This window comes from Mustelus asterias, unplaced genomic scaffold (assembly GCF_964213995.1).
Source record: "Mustelus asterias unplaced genomic scaffold, sMusAst1.hap1.1 HAP1_SCAFFOLD_1951, whole genome shotgun sequence".
NCBI lineage: Eukaryota > Metazoa > Chordata > Chondrichthyes > Carcharhiniformes > Triakidae > Mustelus > Mustelus asterias.
The window spans coordinates 2501-17500 of NW_027591896.1; the positions used below are offsets into that span (position 1 = coordinate 2501).

General features: G+C 57.0%; 1 protein-coding gene across 1 annotated transcript in view; it reads right to left on the minus strand.

The window, feature by feature from the left end:
* LOC144489037 (suppressor of tumorigenicity 14 protein homolog) overlaps positions 1 to 15000 on the minus strand; it is a gene marked incomplete at its 3' end in the record, with an annotated part of 33288 nt that overhangs the window by 1658 nt on the left and 16630 nt on the right. Inside the window, exons 2-5 of the mRNA XM_078206991.1 lie at positions 14300 to 14465; positions 10436 to 10590; positions 6986 to 7056; positions 1199 to 1377 (exon numbers count right to left, since the gene is read on the minus strand). Of these exons, the coding sequence (XP_078063117.1) occupies positions 1199 to 1377; positions 6986 to 7056; positions 10436 to 10590; positions 14300 to 14462 (568 nt within the window). The remainder of the gene's footprint in view (positions 1 to 1198; positions 1378 to 6985; positions 7057 to 10435; positions 10591 to 14299; positions 14466 to 15000) is intronic.

Sequence of the window (15000 nt, forward strand, 5' to 3'; positions counted from 1 at the left end):
AACCCGTACCCCAGTGAGAGTCAGTGTGTGTGGGACCCGTACCCCAGAGTCAGTGTGTGTGGGACCCATACCCCAGAGTCAGTGTGTGTTGTGGGACCCGTACCCCAGTGAGAGTCAGTGTGTGTGGGACCCGTACCCCAGTGAGAGTCAGTGTGTGTGGGACCCGTACCCCAGTGAGTGTCAGTTTGTGTTGTGGAACCTGTACCCCAGTGAGAGTCAGTGTGTGTGGGACCCGTACCCCAGTGAGAGTCAGTGTGTGGGACCCGTACCCCAGTGAGAGTCAGTGAGTGTGCAACCCGTACCCCAGTGAGAGTCAGTGTGTGTGGAACCCGTACCCCAGTGAGAGTCAGTGTGTGTGGGACCTGTACCCCAGTGAGAGTCAGTGTGTGTGGGACCCAACCCCAGTGAGAGTCAGTGTGTGTGGAACCCGTACCCCAGTGAGACTCAGTTTGTGGGACCCGTACCCCAGTGAGAGTCAGTGTGTGTGGAACCTGTACCCCAGTGAGAGTCAGTGTGTGTGGAACCTGTACCCCAGTGAGAGTCAGTGTGTGTGGAACCCGTACCCCAGAGTCAGTGTGTGTGGGACCCGTACCCCAGTGAGAGTCAGTGTGTGTGGAACCTGTACCCCAGTGAGAGTCAGCGTGTGTGGAACCCGTACCCCAGTGAGAGTCAGTGTGTGTGGAACCCGTACCCCAGTGAGAGTCAGTGTGTGTGGAACCCGTACCCCAGTGAGAGTCAGTGTGTGTGGAACCTGTACCCCAGTGGGAGTCAGTGTGTGTGGGACCCGTACCCCAGTGAGAGTCAGGGTGTGTGGAACCCGTACTCCAGTGAGAGTCAGTGTGTGAGGAACCCGTACCCCAGTGAGAGTCAGTGTGTGTGGGACCCGTACCCCAGTGAGAGTCAGTGTGTGTGGAACCCGTACCCCAGTGAGAGTCAGTGTGTGTTGAACCCGTACTCCAGTGAGAGTCAGTGTGTGAGGAACCCGTACCCCAGTGAGAGTCAGTGTGTATGGAACCCGTACCCCAGTGAGAGTCAGTGTGTGTGGAACCTGTACCCCAGTGAGAGTCAGTGTGTGTGGAACCCGTACCCCAGTGAGAGTCAGTGTGTGTGGAACCCGTACCCCAGAGTCAGTGTGTGTGGGGACCCGTACCCCAGTGAGAGTCAGTGTGTGTTGTGGGGTGTAAACTCTGGTACCTACGGGAAGCTGATGCAGAGGTGATGGTGAGATCTTTGTACTGGACCGAGCTCCGAGATTCTTGGACGGTTTTCCGAAGGATCCCGGTCAGCGCGTCCTCACTGAATTTGGGGAGAACATCCTTCTGTTCTGAGGGAATCTCGAACTTTGCCATGTAATAGGCCATCAGATTGGAACCCTCACTGGCAGAGCGAGAGAGAGAGAGGCGTCAGGGAACACAAACACAATTCACACACACTTTCCCCACCCCGCAACACAGCAATCCCAATATCTCCCACAGTCACTCACACATCAGCCCGAGGTCCCTCTTGGAATGTCGGAAACACAGCAGCCAATTCACACACAACAACATCTCTCAGACTGCAATGTGTCACTGAATAATTCCACCGGCCTATTTTACAGCAATGGTTGTTGTGGGATAAATACGTTTCCCAAAACACCGGTGCGACACTCCCTCAGCACTGACCCTCTGACAGTGCGGCACTCCCTCAGCACTGACCCTCTGACAGTGCGGCACTCCCTCAGTACTGACCCTCTGACAGTGCGGCACTCCCTCAGCACTGACCCTCTGACAGTGCGGCACTCCCTCAGTACTGACCCTCTGACAGTGCGGCACTCCCTCAGCACTGACCCTCTGACAGTGCGGCACTCCCTCAGCACTGACCCTCTGACAGTGCAGCACTCCCTCAGTACTGACCCTCTGACAGTGCGGCACTCCCTCAGTACTGACCCTCTGACAGTGCGGCGCTCCCTCAGCACTGACCCTCTGACAGTGCGGCACTCCCTCAGCACTGACCCTCTGACAGTGCGGCACTCCCTCAGCACTGACCCTCTGACAGTGCGGCACTCCCTCAGCACTGACCCTCTGACAGTGCGGCACTCCCTCAGCACTGACCCTCTGACAGTGCGGCACTCCCTCAGTACTGACCCTCTGACAGTGCGGCACTCCCTCAGCACTGATTCTGACAGTGCGGCACTCCCTCAGCACTGATTCTGACAGAGCGGCACTCCCTCAGTACTGACTCTCTGACAGTGCGGCACTCCCTCAGCACTGACCCTCTGACAGTGCAGCACTCCCTCAGTACTGAACCTCTGACAGTGCGGCACTCCCTCAGTACTGACCCTCTGACAGTGCGGCACTCCCTCAGTACTGACCCTCTGACAGTGCGGCACTCCCTCAGCACTGACCCTCTGACAGTGCGGCACTCCCTCAGCACTGACCCTCTGACAGTGCGGCACTCCCTCAGTACTGACCCTCGGACAGTGCGGCACTCCCTCAGCACTGGCCCTCTGACAGTGCGGCACTCCCTCAGTACTGGCCCTCTGACAGTGCGGCACTCCCTCAGCACTGACCCTCTGACAGTGCGGCACTCCCTCAGCACTGACCCTCTGACAGTGCGGCACTCCCTCAGCACTGACCCTCTGACAGTGCGGCACTCCCTCAGCACTGACCCTCTGACAGTGCGGCACTCCCTCAGTACTGACCCTCTGACAGTGCGGCACTCCCTCAGTACTGGCCCTCTGACAGTGCGGCACTCCCTCAGTACTGGCCCTCTGACAGTGCGGCACTCCCTCAGCACTGACCCTCTGACAGTGCGGCACTCCCTCAGCACTGACCCTCTGGCAGTGCGGCACTCCCTCAGTACTGACCCTCTGACAGTGCGGCACTCCCTCAGCACTGACCCTCTGACAGTGCGGCACTCCCTCAGCACTGACCCTCTGACAGTGCGGCACTCCCTCAGCACTGACCCTCTGACAGTGCAGCACTCCCTCAGCACTGACCCTCTGACAGTGCGGCACTCCCTCAGTACTGACCCTCTGACAGTGCAGCACTCCCTCAGCACTGACCCTCTGACAGTGCAGCACTCCCTCAGCACTGACCCTCTGACAGTGCGGCACTCCCTCAGCACTGACCCTCTGACAGTGCGGCACTCCCTCAGCACTGACCCTCTGACAGTGCGGCACTCCCTCAGCACTGACCCTCTGACAGTGCAGCACTCCCTCAGCACTGACCCTCTGACAGTGCGGCACTCCCTCAGCACTGACCCTCTGACAGTGCAGCACTCCCTCAGCACTGACCCTCTGACAGTGCGGCACTCCCTCACCACTGACCCTCTGACAGTGCAGCACTCCCTCAGCACTGACCCTCTGACAGTGCAGCACTCCCTCAGCACTGACCCTCTGACAGTGCGGCACTCCCTCAGCACTGACCCTCTGACAGTGCAGCACTCCCTCAGCACTGACCCTCTGACAGTGCGGCAATGACCCTCTGACAGTGCGGCACTCCCGCAGCACTGTCCCTCTGACAGTGCGGCACTCTCTCAGTACTGACCCTCTGACAGTGCAGCACTCCCTCAGCACTGACCCTCTGACAGTGCAGCATTCCCTCAGTACTGACCCTCTGACAGTGCAGCACTCCCTCAGCACTGACCCTCTGACAGTGCAGCACTCCCTCAGCACTGACCCTCTGACAGTGCGGCACTCCCTCAGTACTGACCCTCTGACAGTGCGGCACTCCCTCAGCACTGACCCTCTGACAGTACGGCACTCCCTCAGTACTGACCCTCTGACAGTGCGGCACTCCCTCAGCACTGACCCTCTGACAGTGCGGCACTCCCTCAGTACTGACCCTCTGACAGTGCGGCACTCCCTCAGCACTGACCCTCTGACAGTGCGGCACTCCCTCAGCACTGACCCTCTGACAATGTGGCACTCCCTCAGTACTGACCCTCTGACAGTGCGGCACTCCCTCAGCACTGACCCTCTGACAGTGCGGCACTCCCTCAGTACTGACCCGCTGACAGTGCGGCACTCCCTCAGTACTGACCCTCTGACAGTGCAGCACTCCCTCAGTACTGACCCTCTGACAGTGCGGCACTCCCTCAGTACTGACCCTCTGACAGTGCGGCACTCCCTCAGTACTGACCCTCTGACAGTGCGGCACTCACTCAGCACTGACCCTCTGACAGTGCGGCACTCCCTCAGTACTGACCCTCTGACAGTGCGGCACTCCCTCAGTACTGACCCTCTGACAGTGCGGCACTCCCTCAGCACTGACCCTCTGACAGTGCGGCACTCCCTCAGTACTGACCCTCTGACAGTGCGGCACTCCCTCAGTACTGACCCTCTGACAGTGCGGCACTCGCTCAGCACTGACCCTCTGACAGTGCGGCACTCGCTCAGCACTGACCCTCTGACAGTGCGGCACTCCCTCAGTACTGACCCTCTGACAGTGCGGCACTCCCTCAGCACTGACCCTCTGACAGTGCGGCACTCCCTCAGTACTGACCCTCTGACAGTGCGGCACTCCCTCAGTACTGACCCTCTGACAGTGCGGCACTCCCTCAGTACTGACCCTCTGACAGTGCGGCACTCCCTCAGCACTGACCCTCTGACAGTGCGGCACTCCCTCAGCACTGACCCTCTGACAGTGCGGCACTCCCTCAGCACTGACCCTCTGACAGTGCGGCACTCCCTCAGTACTGACCCTCTGACAGTGCGGCACTCCCTCAGTACTGGCCCTCTGACAGTGCGGCACTCCCTCAGTACTGGCCCTCTGACAGTGCGGCACTCCCTCAGCACTGACCCTCTGACAGTGCGGCACTCCCTCAGCACTGACCCTCTGACAGTGCAGCACTCCCTCAGCACTGACCCTCTGACAGTGCGGCACTCCCTCAGTACTGACCCTCTGACAGTGCAGCACTCCCTCAGCACTGACCCTCTGACAGTGCAGCACTCCCTCAGCACTGACCCTCTGACAGTGCGGCACTCCCTCAGCACTGACCCTCTGACAGTGCGGCACTCCCTCAGCACTGACCCTCTGACAGTGCGGCACTCCCTCAGCACTGACCCTCTGACAGTGCAGCACTCCCTCAGCACTGACCCTCTGACAGTGCGGCACTCCCTCAGCACTGACCCTCTGACAGTGCAGCACTCCCTCAGCACTGACCCTCTGACAGTGCGGCACTCCCTCACCACTGACCCTCTGACAGTGCAGCACTCCCTCAGCACTGACCCTCTGACAGTGCAGGACTCCCTCAGCACTGACCCTCTGACAGTGCAGCACTCCCTCAGCACTGACCCTCTGACAGTGCAGCACTCCCTCAGCACTGACCCTCTGACAGTGCGGCAATGACCCTCTGACAGTGCGGCACTCCCTCAGCACTGTCCCTCTGACAGTGCGGCACTCTCTCAGTACTGACCCTCTGACAGTGCAGCACTCCCTCAGCACTGACCCTCTGACAGTACGGCACTCCCTCAGTACTGACCCTCTGACAGTGCGGCACTCCCTCAGCACTGACCCTCTGACAGTGCGGCACTCCCTCAGTACTGACCCTCTGACAGTGCGGCACTCCCTCAGCACTGACCCTCTGACAGTGCGGCACTCCCTCAGCACTGACCCTCTGACAATGTGGCACTCCCTCAGTACTGACCCTCTGACAGTGCGGCACTCCCTCAGCACTGACCCTCTGACAGTGCGGCACTCCCTCAGTACTGACCCGCTGACAGTGCGGCACTCCCTCAGTACTGACCCTCTGACAGTGCAGCACTCCCTCAGTACTGACCCTCTGACAGTGCGGCACTCCCTCAGTACTGACCCTCTGACAGTGCGGCACTCCCTCAGTACTGACCCTCTGACAGTGCGGCACTCACTCAGCACTGACCCTCTGACAGTGCGGCACTCCCTCAGTACTGACCCTCTGACAGTGCGGCACTCCCTCAGTACTGACCCTCTGACAGTGCGGCACTCCCTCAGTACTGACCCTCTGACAGTGCGGCACTCCCTCAGCACTGACCCTCTGACAGTGTGGCACTCCCTCAGCACTGACCCTCTGACAGTGCAGCACTGCCTCAGCACTGACCCTCTGACAGTGCGGCACTCACTCAGCACTGACCCTGTGACAGTGCGGCACTCCCTCAGCACTGACCCTCTGACAGTGCGGCACTCCCTCAGCACTGACCCTCTGACAGTGCGGCACTCCCTCAGTACTGATCCTCTGACAGTGCGGCACTCCCTCAGTACTGATCCTCTGACAGTGCGGCACTCCCTCAGTACTGAACCTCTGACAGTGCGGCACTCCCTCAGCACTGACCCTCTGACAGTGCGGCACTCCCTCAGCACTGACCCTCTGACAGTGCGGCACTCCCTCAGTACTGATCCTCTGACAGTGCGGCACTCCCTCAGTACTGAACCTCTGACAGTGCGGCACTCCCTCAGCACTGACCCTCTGACAGTGCAGCACTGCCTCAGCACTGACCCTCTGACAGTGCGGCACTCACTCAGCACTGACCCTGTGACAGTGCGGCACTCCCTCAGCACTGACCCTCTGACAGTGCGGCACTCCCTCAGCACTGACCCTCTGACAGTGCGGCACTCCCTCAGTACTGATCCTCTGACAGTGCGGCACTCCCTCAGTACTGATCCTCTGACAGTGCGGCACTCCCTCAGTACTGATCCTCTGACAGTGCAGCACTCCCTCAGCACTGAACCTCTGACAGTGCGGCACTCCCTCAGCACTGACCCTCTGACAGTGCGGCACTCCCTCAGCACTGACCCTCTGACAGTGCGGCACTCCCTCAGCACTGACCCTCTGACAGTGCGGCACTCCCTCAGCACTGAACCTCTGACAGTGCGGCACTCCCTCAGCACTGAACCTCTGACAGTGCGGCACTCCCTCAGTACTGATCCTCTGACAGTGCGGCACTCCCTCAGTACTGATCCTCTGACAGTGCGGCACTCGCTCACCGAGCTCGGTTGGAGATTTGAATCGCGCTCCCTCCGCTCCGTACCTGTAGTCAATCACTCGTGAATTCACAAAGTACGAGGACAGTTCCCCTGCATTCAGACACGTGGTGTTAATCTGGAATAAAAACAGAGACCGTTACACCGTGCCGTCGGTGTTACCGTGCCGGGGGTGTTACCGTGCCGTCGGTGTTACCGTGCCGTCGGTGTTACCGTGCCGGGGGTGTTACCGTGCCGGGGGTGTTGCCGTGCCGGGGGTGTTACCGTGCCGGGGGTGTTACCGTGCCGGGGGTGTTACCGTGCCGGGGGTGTTACCGTGCCGGGGGTGTTACCGTGCCGGGGGTGTTACCGTGCCGGGGGTGTTACCGTGCCGGGGGTGTTGCCGTGCCGGGGGTGTTACCGTGCCGGGGGTGTTACCGTGCCGGGGGTGTTACCGTGCCGGGGGTGTTACCGTGCCGGGGGTGTTACCGTGCCGGGGGTGTTACCGTGCAGGGGGTGTTGCCGTGCCGGGGGTGTTACCGTGCCGGGGGTGTTACCGTGCCGGGGGTGTTACCGTGCCGGGGGTGTTACCGTGCAGGGGGTGTTACCGTGCCGGGGGTGTTACCGTGCCGGGGGTGTTACCGTGCCGGGGGTGTTACCCTGCCGGGGGTGTTACCGTGCCGGGGGTGTTACCGTGCCGGGGGTGTTACCGTGCCGGGGGTGTTACCGTGCCGGGGGTGTTACCGTGCCGGGGGTGTTACCGTGCCGGGGGTGTTACCGTGCCGGGGGTGTTACCGTGCCGTCCGTGTTACCGTGCCGGGGGTGTTACCGTGCCGGGGGTGTTACCGTGCCGTCCGTGTTACCGTGCCGGGGGTGTTACCGTGCCGGGGGTGTTACCGTGCCGTCCGTGTTACCGTGCCGGGGGTGTTACCGTGCCGGGGGTGTTACCGTGCAGGGGGTGTTACCGTGCAGGGGGTGTTACCGTGCCGGGGGTGTTACCGTGCCGGGGGTGTTACCGTGCCGGGGGTGTTACCGTGCCGGGGGTGTTGCCGTGCCGGGGGTGTTGCCGTGCCGTCGGTGTTACCGTGCCGGGGGTGTTGCCGTGCCGGGGGTGTTGCCGTGCCGTCGGTGTTACCGTGCCGGGGGTGTTACCGTGCCGTCGGTGTTACTGTGCCGGGGGTGTTACCGTGCCGGGGGTGTTACCGTGCAGGGGGTGTTGCCGTGCAGGGGGTGTTGCCGTGCCGGGGGTGTTACCGTGCCGGGGGTGTTGCCGTGCCGGGGGTGTTACCGTGCCGGGGGTGTTACCGTGCCGTCGGTGTTACCGTGCCGTCGGTGTTACCGTGCCGGGGGTGTTACCGTGCCGTCGGTGTTACCGTGCCGTCGGTGTTACCGTGCAGGGGGTGTTACCGTGCCGTCGGTGTTACCGTGCCGGGGGTGTTACCGTGCCGGGGGTGTTGCCGTGCCGGGGGTGTTACCGTGCCGGGGGTGTTACCGTGCCGGGGGTGTTACCGTGCCGGGGGTGTTACCGTGCCGGGGGTGTTACCGTGCCGGCGGTGTTACCGTGCCGGGGGTGTTGCCGTGCCGGGGGTGTTACCGTGCCGGGGGTGTTACCGTGCCGGGGGTGTTGCTGTGCCGGGGGTGTTACCGTGCCGTCGGTGTTACCGTGCCATCGGTGTTACCGTGCCGGGGGTGTTGCTGTGCCGGGGGTGTTACCGTGCCGGGGGTGTTACCGTGCCGGGGGTGTTGCTGTGCCGGGGGTGTTACCGTGCCGGGGGTGTTACCGTGCAGGGGGTGTTACCGTGCCGGGGGTGTTACCGTGCCGGGGGTGTTACCGTGCCGGGGGTGTTACCGTGCCGGGGGTGTTGCTGTGCCGGGGGTGTTACCGTGCCGGGGGTGTTACCGTGCAGGGGGTGTTACCGTGCCGGGGGTGTTACCGTGCCGGGGGTGTTACCGTGCCGGGGGTGTTACCGTGCCGGGGGTGTTACCGTGCCGGGGGTGTTACCGTGCCGGGGGTGTTACTGTGCTGGGGAGGTGGGGGTGGGGATACTCCCCCCCCGGGTTGTTGTTGCTGGAACCGTGTACAGGAGCCGGGACATTGACTGGTCGTGGGGTCTCCTCGCCCTGCCCCTGAGAATGGGATTTCCCAGAGTCCCCGTGCCTCCACGCCCCCGGGACCCGCGACAGCTGAGTGATGTCAGAGCGACCCGAGGCTCCGCCGCCACGAACGGCCAGCGAATTACAGCCCCCATTACAGACCGGGACTCTCCACAGGCCACTCCACGGCGGGGCAGTCTCATCAAAGGGCGGGCACGAAAACGGCAGAAATTTGTGTCGGATGTTTTGGGCGACTTGTGAATCGAATCTTACCGCACGTTGTCAAACATAATCTTCCCAGTCTCGAACGTACCGGCAGGGGGCGGCGGGCGGAGCCTGAACTGCTCAGAAGCAGCAGGGGGCGCAATTACAACTGCCGTGGATCAGCGATGGGCACCACCCAACCGCCCGGAGCGAACAGGGCCGAAACCAGACCCCCCCCCCTTCCCACCGATACAGCGTGTTACAGTCCGTTACACACCAACACAGAGTGTTACAGTCTGTTACACACCGACACAGAGTGTTACAGTCTGTTACACACCGACACAGAGTGTTACAGTCTGTTACACACCGACACAGAGTGTTACAGTCTGTTACACACCGACACAGAGTGTTACAGTCCGTTACACACTGACACAGAGTGTTACAGTCTGTTACACACCGACACAGAGTGTTACAGTCCGTTACACACCGACACAGAGTGTTACAGTCTGTTACACACCGACACAGAGTGTTACAGTCCGTTACACACTGACACAGAGTGTTACAGTCTGTTACACACTGACACAGAGTGTTACAGTCTGTTACAAACCGGCACAGTGTTACAGTCTGTTACACACTGACACAGAGTGTTACAGTCCGTTACACACCGACACAGAGTGTTACAGTCTGTTAGAAACCGGCACAGTGTTACAGTCCGTTACACACCGACACAGAGTGTTACAGTCCGTTACACACCGACACAGAGTGTTACAGTCTGTTACACACCGACACAGAGTGTTACAGTCTGTTACACACTGACACAGTGTTACAGTCCGTTACACACCGACACAGAGTGTTACAGTCTGTTACACACCGACACAGAGTGTTACAGTCCGTTACACACCGACACAGAGTGTTACAGTCTGTTACACACCGACACAGAGTGTTACAGTCCGTTACACACCGACACAGAGTGTTACAGTCCGTTACACACCGACACAGAGTGTTACAGTCTGTTACACACCGACACAGAGTGTTACAGTCCGTTACACACCGACACAGAGTGTTACAGTCCGTTACACACTGACACAAAGTGTTACAGTCTGTTACACACTGACACAGAGTGTTACAGTCTGTTACGCACTGACACAGAGTGTTACAGTCTGTTACACACCAACACAGAGTGTTACAGTCTGTTACACACTGGCACACAGATCACTGACCACTTGTTCGAGTTTCTCCGCGAGCTCCTTGAACTCGGTGGAGTCCGGGATTTCCAGCTGGCTACTGTACGGGACGCTGGCCAGAGTGAGATGTCCACTGTAGATTCGGACTGCCTTCCCATCCTGCCCCCCGGAATCGTCTCCGTTAGACCCAACTGAACAGAGAGAGACAGAGAGACAGAGACAGTGAGAGAGAGACAGAGAGAGACAGAGAGAGAGAGACAGAGAGAGAGAGACAGAGAGAGAGAGACAGAGAGAGACAGAGAGACAGAGAGAGAGACAGAGACAGATAGACAGAGAGTCAGAGAGAGAGAGAGAGAGAGACAGAGAGAGAGAGACAGAGAGAGCGAGACAGAGAGAGAGACGACAGAGAGAGGGAGGCAGAGAGGGAGGCAGAGAGGGAAGCAGAGCGGGAGACACAGAGAGAGAGACAGAGAGGGAGAGACAGAGAGGGAGAGACAGAGAGGGAGAGACAGAGAGGGAGAGACAGAGAGGGAGAGACAGAGAGGGAGAGACAGAGAGGGAGGGGCAGAGAGAGAGAGGCAGAGAGAGGGAGGCAGAGGGAGAGAGGGAGGCAGAGGGAGAGAGGGAGGTGGAGAGGGGGAGGCGGAGAGAGGGAGGCGGAGAGAGGGAGGCAGAGAGAGAGAAAACATATCAATTCAAGTTTGCACCCATTCCATTTTATAGACATGCCGTCGAAGCAAAGAATCTAGAAGCAGGAGGAGGCCATTCGGCCCTTCCAGCTGCTCCGCCATTCATTTTGATCATGGCTGATCATCGAATTCTATATCCTGATCCCCCCCTTCCCCCCATATCCCTCGATCCCTTTATCCCCAAGAGCGAAATCTAATTTCTTCCTGAAATCACACAACGTTTTGGCCTCAACTACTTTCTGTGGGAGTGAATTCCACACATTCACCACCCTCTGGGTGAAGACATTTCTCCTCCCCTCAGTTCTAAAAGGTTTACTCCTTATCCTCAAACTATGACCCCTAGTTCTGGACTCCCCCCACCATCGGGAACATTCTTTCTGAATCTACCCTGTCTAACCCTGTTAGAATTTTATAAGTTTCTATCAGATCCCCTCTCACTCTTCTAAACTCCAGTGAATATAATCCTAACCCACTTAGTCTCCCCTCATCTGACAGACCTGCCATCCCAGGAATCAGCCTGGGAACGCTATGACGATAGTGTTGTCATAAATATAAATCTATATATTTTCTTTAATGTTTATGGGGAAGGTTTAAAAATTCAGATTTATTCTAAAGGCAGTCGGTATGTCTGGTAAACATTTAACTCCAGGATGTAAAAGCAAGTTAACAAAACTCATTTCAGCTCGGAACAGGTTACTGAGATTGAGCAAATGGACTTTTGTTTGGACAGGCTATCCCTCCGGAGGTTGATTGACAGGGACATGTGGTTGGCGTGCAAAGTGGGGTGGTCTGCAAGGAGGGAGAGCGGCAGTTCTAGCCGTGAGTCTGCTGAAGACAGGGTCCTACAAGGCACACATTCTCTCTGAAAGCTTCAGGACTGTTAACACAATTTATAGCAAGTACACCCATGGGTGCTAACTGTATTTAATGTTCTACATCTCTAAATGCCTGTGGATCCTGAGAAACATAATCTACAGGCATTTAGAGATGCAAGGACTGATTAGGGACAGTCAGCATGGCTTTGTGAGTGGAAAATCATGTCTCACAAATTTGATTGAGTTTTTTGAAGGGGTAACCAAGAAGGTAGATGAGGGCAGTGCAGTTGATGTTGTCTACATGGACTTTAGCAAGGCCTTTGACAAGGTACCGCATGGTAGGTTGTTGCATAAAGTTAAATCTCACGGGATCCAGGGTGAGGTATCTAAATGGATACAAAATTGGCTTCTTGACAGAAGCCAGAGGGTGGTTGTAGAGGGTTGTTTTTCAAACTGGAGGCCTGTGACCAGCGGTGTGCCTCAGGGATCAGTGCTGGGCCCACTGTTATTTGTCATTTATATTAATGATTTGGATGAGAATATAGGGGGCATGGTTAGTAAGTTTGCAGATGACACCAAGATTGGTGGCATAGTGGACAGTGAAGAAAGTTAACAGGAGTTGGGACGTCTTGTTGAAGTTGTACAAGACATTGGTAAGGCCACACTTGGAATACTGTGTACAGTTCTGGTCACCCTATTATAGAAAGGATATTATTAAACTAGAAAGAGTGCAGAAAAGATTTACTCGGATGCTACCAGGACTTGATGGTTTGAGTTATAAGGAGAGGTTGAATAGACTGGGACTTTTTTCTCTGGAGCGTAGGAGGCTGAGGGGTGATCTTATAGAGGTCTATAAAATAATGAGGGGCACAGATCAGCGAGATAGTCAATATCTTTTCCCAAAGGTAGGGGAGTCTAAAACTAGAGGGCATAGGTTTAAGGTGAGAGGGGAGAGATACAAAAGTGTCTGGAGGGGCAATTTTTTCACACAGAGGGTGGTGAGTGTCTGGAACGAGCTGCCAGAGGTAGTAGTAGAGGCGGGTACAATTTTGTCTTTTAAAAAGCATTTAGACAGTTACATGGGTACGATGGGTATAGAGGGATATGGACCAAATGCAGGCAATTGGGACTAGCTTAGGGGTTTTTAAAAAAGGGGTGGCATGGACAAGTTGGGCCGAAGGGTCTGTTTCTATGCTGTAAACCTCTCAGAGTCTAAGTGGCTTTTTAGGTCTGTAAGCGGAAAGTTGCTTGTTTGGAACTGAAACAGTGAGAGGTTAGAAATTAAAATCGGTTCCTTTACATTTTCAAATATTGTTCATCTGTTCATAATTAAACTGCTTCAGTTGTTACATTTTCTCAGTTATGTTTAAACTGTGTTCTTAAATGAAGTTTGTTTTACGCTAAATTTGTCGTTGGAATTACTCCTGGAGTGAAGCATTCTGTCCCTCCTGAGAGATCTCCTGTACAAACAAAAGTCCATTTGCTCAATCTCAGTAACCAGTTCCGAGCTGAAATGAGTTTTGTTAACTTGCTTTTACATCCTGGAGTTAAATGTTTACCAGACATACCGACTGCCTGTAGAATAAATCTGAATTTTTAAACCTTCCCCATAAACATTAAATAAACAATATTTAGATTTATATCCATGACAACACGACCATCACAGCTTTCCCAGGCTGATTCCCGGGATGGCTGGTCTGTCATATGAGGAGAGACTAAGTGGGTTAGGATTATATTCACCGGAGTTTAGAAGAGTGAGAGGGGATCTCATGGAAACTTATTCCAAAATAAATAATTTGTTGGGGTCTTGCCTGGTGTCCTAATGTAACTTGGGATTCTTGGGGTACCCCATACACCCCAGCCCCAGTGGAGCCCATTCAGTCCATCATCCCTGTGTTAATATCCAGTTCGCCCCCAACTCTCTCCCCCGCTCTCCCTGTAAATTTTCCCCCTTCCAGTATTTCCCCAATTGCCCCTTTTGAAAGTTGCGATTGAATCAGCTTCCAGTGCCCTTTCAGGCACCGCCTTCCGGATCACAACAACTCGCTGTGTGTCCAAAATAAAATTCTCCTCATCTCCCCCCCCTCTGGTTCTTTCCCCGATTCTCTTCACTCCGTGTCACCTCCGGTTACCGAGCCTCCTGTCACTGGAAACACTTTCTCCTCATTCACTCCATCCAAACCCCCCCTCCCCCGCACCACCCCGTACCCCCCCCCGCACCCCCCCCGTACCCCCCCCGTAACCCCCCCGCAACCCCCCCCGCACCCCCCCGTAACCCCCTCCCCCGACCCCCCCCCCCCTCCGCCCCGCCCACATTCTCTGCAGGGTCACGCCCTTCTCATTGACGGGGTGCTGGTCCACGGGGAGTGGGTGGGGACGGAAGGGGCTGCGTTTACCTGTAAAATACCAGTACAGCACCCCGCCAATCGCGGCCAGGATCAGCAGGGAAACAACGACAGCTGTGACGATCACCGCTACACGAGGCCCCTTTCTCAAACGCTTCTTACGGGGGGAGCTGGAGTCTGGGAGAAATGATGTTTCCATATGCGCCTCGGTCATACCCTGTGGGAACCGAGAGACAGAGAGAGAGATGGAGAGAGGGAGAGAGGGAGAGAGAGAGAGAGATGGAGAGAGGGAGAGAGAGAGAGAGAGAGACAGAGACAGAGAGAGGAGAGAGAGGGAGACGGAGAGAGGGGGAGACGGAGAGAGGGGGAGACGGAGAGAGGGGGAGACGGAGAGAGGGGGAGACGGAGAGAGGGAGACAGAGAGGGAGACAGAGAAGGAGAGACAGAGACAGAAACAGAGAGACAGAGAGGGAGACAGAGAAGGAGAGAGAGAAGGAGACAGAGGAGAGAGAGAAGGAGGGAGAGAAGGAGGGAGAGACACAGAGACAGAGATGGAGAGACAGAGAGAGAGAGAGACGGAGAGAAAGACAGAGACAGTGACACAGAGAGAGAGAGAGACCATCATTAAATAGGCAGCAATGACCAAGATCACATCCGTACCCCAGTGAGAGTCAGTGTGTGTGGGACCCGTACCCCAGTGAGAGTCAGTTTGTGTGGGACCCGTACCCCAGTGAGAGTCAGTGTGTGTGGGA